General features: G+C 38.6%; 1 protein-coding gene across 1 annotated transcript; it reads left to right on the top strand.

Moving 5' to 3' along the window:
• Nucleotides 1-1,368: 1,368 nt before the first annotated feature.
• On the top strand, nt 1,369-2,405 carry LRRC30 (leucine rich repeat containing 30; the record flags this gene model as incomplete). The annotated part of the gene is given in 2 exon segments (XM_082752284.1): nt 1,369-1,452; nt 1,455-2,405. Coding segments are annotated over 2 exon segments (1,035 nt in total).
• Nucleotides 2,406-7,708: the final 5,303 nt, after the last annotated feature.

Raw genomic sequence — 7,708 nt, 5'->3', positions numbered from 1 at the left:
TTTCTTAACCACTTTGTTGTCCTTCCATCAGATCCATGTCTCTCCAATTTAGATACAAGGCTATCGTGGGGGACAATGTCAAATGCACAAGTCCAGGTAGATGATGTCAGTTTCTTTTCCCCTATCCACCAATGCTGTAACACCATTATAGATGCCACCAGTTTTGTCAGGCATGATCTGCCCTTAGTGAAGCCATGTTGGGTCCACCAGAGAAGAAAACTATCGGAAGGCATGTCCTATTTACTGCAATTTTCATTTAAACATTTCTGTTTAAATAATGCCTGAAGTCTTTGGATATCCTTTTGAGTTTAAACTCACTGCATATTTCTGTAGCAATAGAATTTCCTCTCATCAGCATCACTGGCTTCAGCTGTTGTCGGGTATTATTATTATACCTTGCTGCTTCCTTCCTCTCCCATCAGTCTTCCTATTCTGGAGTTAAATTTCATGTATAGTTTGAGCTATTTGACTGCTAGGCCCCCTGTACCCCAGAAAGACAGGAAAGTTCATTGTGAAAAAAAGGGGACATCAAGTGGCTGCATTTTCTGCAGCACAGAAGAAACAGAGACCCAAAACCTCACTGATAGATCTGAAGTAGCACAGGACATTTAGGACAGAGTAATTTGGGCAGAACTGTGCAATGTGACTGCTCACACTCGGCAACGTGGGTAGTGAGCAATCATCCAAGTGGGCGCAGATACCACTGGAAAATGTCACTGTTGTAGTGAAGGTGATGCCCTTTCTGCAAAGAAAGAGGCCTGTCCCCACTTCAAAGGTAATATAAAAGCTTAAATATTTTTTACAATAATTAACTTTTTATTTTTTTTTTTTAACTAAAGAGGAAAAAATAAAAAGGGGGGGGTGGGAGTAGAGGGGGTGGGACTTGCAGGAAGATTCTTTACCAGCGTTTTTGCATCATACAAAGTTTTCTGGTGGATTGATAATTATTTCAGTGAAATGAGGAGCATCAAAATTAAAATGAATTTGAAAATGGCCTTTAATCTGAATTGAATTGATGTCTTGTTTGTTTGCTTGTTTTCTCCTATAGCTTACTTGTTTATTTTTTTGAAGTCACTCTTGTTAATTGTCCTGCAGCCATGGTATGTACCAGATAGCCAAGAAAGCTGACATGGGGAAGTTATATACAGCATCCTTGTGACCTTTTTGGAGTGAAGATACATATCTGTCCAATAAAGCCCAGGCCAAATGACAGTGACAGCTGCCTTGTGGCATTCAGTTTGAATTGAACAGGTTTGCTCACAAGTCTGGAGCAAGTATTTCATTACAGACTGTGCACCAAGAACAACATAAGCACCCAAAAGTGAAACTTTCCCTCAGCAGCTATGGAAACTACCCTGGTGGACTGAGATGCACTTCACAGGCTCCTCCTTATCTCCTTGCTTTGACTTTCCTGCAAGCTGTCAACCTCTGGTGGCATTTGCATGTTGGTGTAGTACTTGCACGGGAAGAAAACCTCACTTGATTTATCAGGAGCAATCCAAGGTGTTATGGGAACCGAACACTCAAAAAGCGAGAGGCGAAGAAGAATGTTTTTTCTGAGGAAAGGTCCAAAGTTGCCTGCATGGGAAGATGCTCTTCTCTCAGGGAAAGACCCCAAGTCATTGCTGAAACGGGGATTGCGTTATGTCAGCTTGAGCCTTATAATGAAAGGGATGACCAGTGCTCCTGACTTCTTGTGGGGACTGCCTGAGGTGCAGAAACTGAACCTCTCACGCAACCAGCTGGTGGTAATTCCTCCTTCACTGGGAAAACTGGACCAGCTCGTAGTGCTGAACTTGGGTGGCAACTGCCTCAAGTGTCTGCCGAAGGAGATCGGGCTGCTGAGGAACCTGAAGGTCTTGTTTGTTAATATGAACTGCCTGACAGAAGTGCCAGCAGAGCTCAGCTTGTGCAGAAAGCTGGAAGTTTTGAGCCTCTCACACAACTGCATCTCACAACTACCTTCAAGCTTCACCGACCTGACAAATTTAAAGAAACTGAACCTCAGTAACAATCGCTTCGTGCAGATTCCCCTCTGCATTTTTGCACTGAGGAGCTTAGACTTCTTGCACCTGGGGTCCAACAGACTTGAAAGCATTGCAGAGAGTGTTCAGTATCTAGCCAATTTGCAAATTTTTATAGTAGAGAATAATAACATACGCACTCTGCCGCGGTCTCTCTGCTTCATCGTGGCTCTGGAGCTACTAAATGTAGATTACAACTCCATACAGACTCTTCCAGATGACCTCTACCTGCTGCGCAGGCTGCCCCGCATTGCGTGGAACCCAATGGACAAAGGCCTCCACGTCTCCCACAACCCTCTGTCCCGACCCCTGCCTGAGCTCGTGGAGGGGGGACTGGATGTCCTCTTCAACTACCTCAGGGAGAAAAAGGAGCACCACTGACTTTCTGCTGAGCTTGGGATTAAGCCTGTCATCACAACTCAGTCACGCCAGAGCACTTTCCTCAGCAGTCACTTCCACTTCCTAATACTTGGATTTCCAAGACTATGGATGGCTTTAGTAATAGTTGGAAGAAAGCAAGTAAAGTATGATGGTCTGTTTAAATGTGTGAAGAGTAAGATTTTCTAAAACTACCCACCCCTGTAACCTTCAATGTTGGAGTGTTTTTTTTCGGGGGGGGGGTCAAAATTAAAAAAAGAAAGAAACACGATAAAATGTTTGCTCTTCATTTGACAGGAACAAATTAAGGCAGACTTCTAGGAGTTCAGAAACGTATATTTGCTAGCTATCATGTTGGAGGAATATTAATATAAATTGGATTTACTATACGTGATTACAGTTGCACTTTAACTCCTGCTCAGTTCTTCATGTGCAGATGCCACTACATAAACAAACACTGCTTATCTAAGTGAATCTCAAGGAAAATGTTTAATTCACTTTCAGCAGTGAGTATATCCTGAGCTATATTAGCCCACGGACAGTGTTTTACCTGCCAGTTTAATATTATTTGTTGTTTACCCTGCAGCTGTGAGCTGGCCACTATAAGTTACAGGTGAAGATGGCTGGCAGTGTGGCAATTCCCCAGTTCTCTGGAAGAAGACCCCAGCCTTTCCCAGAGAACGTAGTCCCTTGCCTGAAACACACAGCCTTTTGTACAGAGCCTACTGGGGTGCCAGTAGAAGTGCATCAGGACCATCAAGAAGCAGCATCTACACCGGAAGTGAAAGTGGGTCCTTATTCCCTCAAACAAAGGCTGCCAGATGAAGTTGCTCATTGCTGGATGAACTGCACTGCTTTCCTTTTTGTGCTTCCCTGCATTTGGAGTCACAGAGTAATTTGACTCAGGAGGCCGTAGGTCTCCTAAAGGTGAAACATTTCTTTCAAGAAAAGCAGCAGCAAACCAGTCATCAGCTTAAGTAAGAGCTTCAAAAACAAATACTTATTTCTGTGATTTTCAGTAGCAGCCAGTAGCATAGAAGTCAGTTCGTATGTGATTTCTCATATTGATCTTCTGTGTATGTCCTTCATCAAAGTTTTATCTAGTAATAAAGACGCAGTATGAAAGAGCTGTTAACAATTTATGCAACTTGATTTTTTTTTCTCACAACTCTGTTGATTCAACTCTGTTGAAATCAGTTGAGATAAATGCTTCTAATGGCAGCATAAAAGAGGAATGAGCCTGTAATTCTTGAACTAATTAAGAATATTCAAAGCCACTTTTAAAGTACTTCCTATTGTATGTCTCAGGAATCAATGTTTACTTTCTGAAATGTAATTGGCTCAGAATTATGGAAGACTGTGGAAGATTGATCCTGCTTCTAGTGAGGCTAATGGACAGCCGCTGTCTGAGGGAAAAACTTTTCCGTCAGCAGTGGTAGAAGTAGTCTGATAAGAGCAGACAATTATGTAATTCATAGACACATGCAAGTAAATGCAGCACCTTTGGGCATGCTAACGTTATCAGTGCAGTGCTGAACGCAGCCACGAAGAATCTGTGCTAACAGACTCTTCCTCTCTGGGGCTGCTCACTGATATTTTGTTATGTTGCATTGTTTTGTGTATCGTTTTTTATCTTAATAGAGAATTTCAGTGTTGTGCCCAGGAACTGCGGTTTCTAAGTGTGCAGTCAAGGACAAATCTTATGTTTCTAGCAAAAGAGAAACCCTTTTGAAGGACACTTTTGCTCATGCATAAGACAAACAAACAAACAAACAAACAAAATAAACAACAAAGCATGGTTATTTTGTGAATTTTTCATTTAATATATGTTTCAGAAGTTTTTTATCTAGCTTTGCATGCATTTATTCCACCCATGCAATAGGATTTGTAGCAAGTTCCAAGATTTTTAATGCACAATACATCGAATAAATTAATATGTGATTCAATTAGCGACAAGAAATAACCCTGCAATTATTTATAGAAATACCAACAGATAATTCTTGGAGGGGATTAGGCACAGATTATTAACTTTTCTAAATGCTTATTTCATATCCCTAAGTCCTGCATTCACGTAAACACTGTAGTCCCTCAGTAGCTCTTTGCAGGAAAATTAAATTCCTATGACATTAATCACCTGAAAAGACTTTCCACATATCAGTATCCAGGATTATATGACACCAGATAGCCTCCAATGTGTTCTGACTAAAAGAGGTATGCACAGTAATTTACATGGAAGATGTGAGCCTGGACTGTGTGTGTTCATTAGGACACCACTACCAAGGGTGAGCAGCAGTGCATGATTCAAGAAAATGGTCTCCCGACAGGGGATTAAAAGGCAAATTTGACAGAATCAAATGCATCTGGAAAAGCAGTTATAATATGAAGTGCAATAGCAATAATTTAAAATTAAATTATTCAATTGAATAATAATAACCTTTTACTCAAGCTAATAAACCTTTGCAAGCATACGAAACACATAAAAGTCTCTGCCTTTTTAAACAGAATAACAAAATTCATTGAATAAATGGTACTTTAATGTATAATTCAGATTTTAGCACTAAAAAGATAATTTCTACTGAACTGCTTAATCTTTCTTTCATTTCTGAATTAAGGCCCTTATAAATAAGTTTCTTAGAGATAGAGAAAATGATCTCACATGAGTAAAGGTGCAGTTCTGAATTCTTACTGTAAATAGAAAAGACTGTATATCACTGTTAATGTATAGAAATATGCATAGGAGGCAAATAAACGTGTTTGCATCTGAGAGGGTGAAAGAGGCACAGGAGGGAGGCGGAAAGCCTGATGTCATACACTGGCTCTGGTTGTGAGTAAGGCATTAGCAAAGAGTTAGTGGATCTCAGCCTTCCCATCTGACACCAGTTGTACAGAGCGTGAGGAAAAAAAGGTGCTGAAATGCTGCAGGGGCTACAGTCATATCTCATATTATATGAAACCTATCATTTCTATGTGTATATTAAATGATATGATTTTGACTTAAAATCTGTCAGAGAACTGTGCGCTGAACAGTGCACTTGTTTCCAGCACTTACTGAAGTTTCCTCACCATAGGTCTGACAGCAGTATAACTTTTGATGCATTTATTTTTCTCGTTGTTATTGGCAGTGGTGGTTTTCAAAGGAATGGAAAAAGCAGGATCCACTCATGGAAAAGGATGCTCTCATGGCAGCCTGACTTTTCGACAGCTGCTGCTCAGAGAAGCTCTCAAAGAGCTAAAGGTTAGGAAAATCCTTGGTATGGATGAAATGAAGGGCAAAGCACAAGAACCGAGTAGAAAGAGCATAATCAGGAACCAAATATTTGTAAAAAGTATAATATGCAATGGGGCTATATAGTTTGGTCCCCAGCTATCATCAAATATATTGATGGTTCATTTGGTGAGGTGAACAGCTTCTGTTTTTATTTTATTTTAAATTATTATTTTATCATTTTATTTTTAATATTTTATTTTATTTTAGGTATGTTTTTGTTTAAAATAAATTAAAAAAAAAAAAAAAGCTGCATTCTGTGAAAAGTTTAAGCCTAGTAAACATGCAAGATCTTTGAAAACTGGAAGGTTTCAGAATCTTGGTCTAACACAAAAGTTTTGGCTTCAAAATTTGACTGAAATGAAAAAAAATTAATTTGAAATGTTGCTATAGTATCCCTCTGCAAGTTAAAGCCGAAATGTGTTGTACCTACTGTTCTACAGTTACTGGCCAAACCTGCCACATGGACAAACTCGTTCATGCTGCTTGTGTCTAGTGACCTCCCAAAACACATTGCAAGGTCTCAGCAGCCCCATGAGGCACCACCAGGCATGTAAACTAGCCAGCAACACCAGCCTGTTATGCCAGCAAAGCAACAAGAGCCTACGGAGACCAATTTCCAAGATGCACTGGAGTGGCATTTCAAAACAGAATCTTTCAGATTCCAGCTGAAGGCTCAAGAAATTCAGTTTAAAGATTCTGTGACTATTGTTTTGGATGAAAAATAAGTATTTTTTTTCTGAATATATTTTTATTTGTTTTTATCAAAATTCCTCATTTCTTGTAAAACAAAAACAAAAACAACAAAAAAAAACACTAGAGCTGTTTCTCAGCATTTTTATTATAAGAACATATGTTTTGGAGTTTAGACATTTTAGGATACAAATGAATTGCTTTCTTGTTATTGCACTGTAACTTCACTAAACCATATTTTTTAGGTATTTTTGGTTAATATTTTAAAAACTTTGCAATCATTGTTTTACTGGATAAGGATGCATCTAAAAATATTACATTGATCCTGGAGAGTTGAACACATTCTTTACTTTGCTAGTCCAGCACATAACTTGAAAAAATATATCAACATAATAATTTTCACAAGTAGAAAAATCATTCACAGTCCAGCTTATTCCCTTAACCAAATAAAAACGAAAAGGAGCCTCATAGGTCATCAGGCTTTCCAGTATAACCACATGAAAGAGAAACAAAGAAATCAAAGGAAATAAACTGATCATCTAATCAGTACAAATTCACTGAATTCCAAGGGTAAATTTCCTGCAGAGCCTTCAGACATTCAGTAATTCAGGGAGATTTTCACACCACCTTGCAGGATTACATTAAATATAGTTAACATAAATAAAAATAAATATAGGAAATTATATATATACAATAATATGTAAAATATTAAGGAAATATGCACATTATTATGTAATGTATGCTTCTGCAATCCATATGTGTGAGAGCTGAAGTCCTGAAACAGCTACAGCCAAAGGAAAACTTGCATTGACTGTAAAAGTGCCTGCACTTATATAAGAATACATACATTTACCATTCTATATGCAGCAGAAACAAGATTTGAAAACTCAATAGATGTTTAAATGCCTATGCGGCTTTAGATATATTGGGACAGGGATACACTTTAATACTCACACGTGGAGTAAGCCTGAAAATCCTTTTATAAAATTGCATAATCCTTCCTCTGTACAAGTAAAAGGCAGAATAATAATTATAAAAGATGAAAAAAAGAGACACTGAAACGTTTCTGCTTTAGAAATGTATTAGGTTATCTGAACACCCTGAATATCCCAAGAGGAAATCAAATTCATATAAAGATTTTTTTAAAGTGGAAATTATATAAGAAATGTTTTTTCTCCCTCGCAGCTATCCAGAGGAAAATAGAGTACTGACGTTATTAGTTTTAAATTCTTCTTTTATTTTCCCCCCACCACTGATTTCATACATTTATCTCTCTTGCAGCCAACCAGCCTTCAAAAACCATCCCTTAACACCATCTCCTGCAGCACTCAGCCCAGCAGTACCAGCA

The sequence above is a fragment of the Aythya marila genome, assembly GCF_965140915.1.
Source record: "Aythya marila genome assembly, chromosome: 2".
Taxonomy (NCBI): domain Eukaryota; kingdom Metazoa; phylum Chordata; class Aves; order Anseriformes; family Anatidae; genus Aythya; species Aythya marila.
Note: the sequence above shows the minus strand (reverse complement) of the source record. Positions and strands in the feature narration are given on the sequence as shown.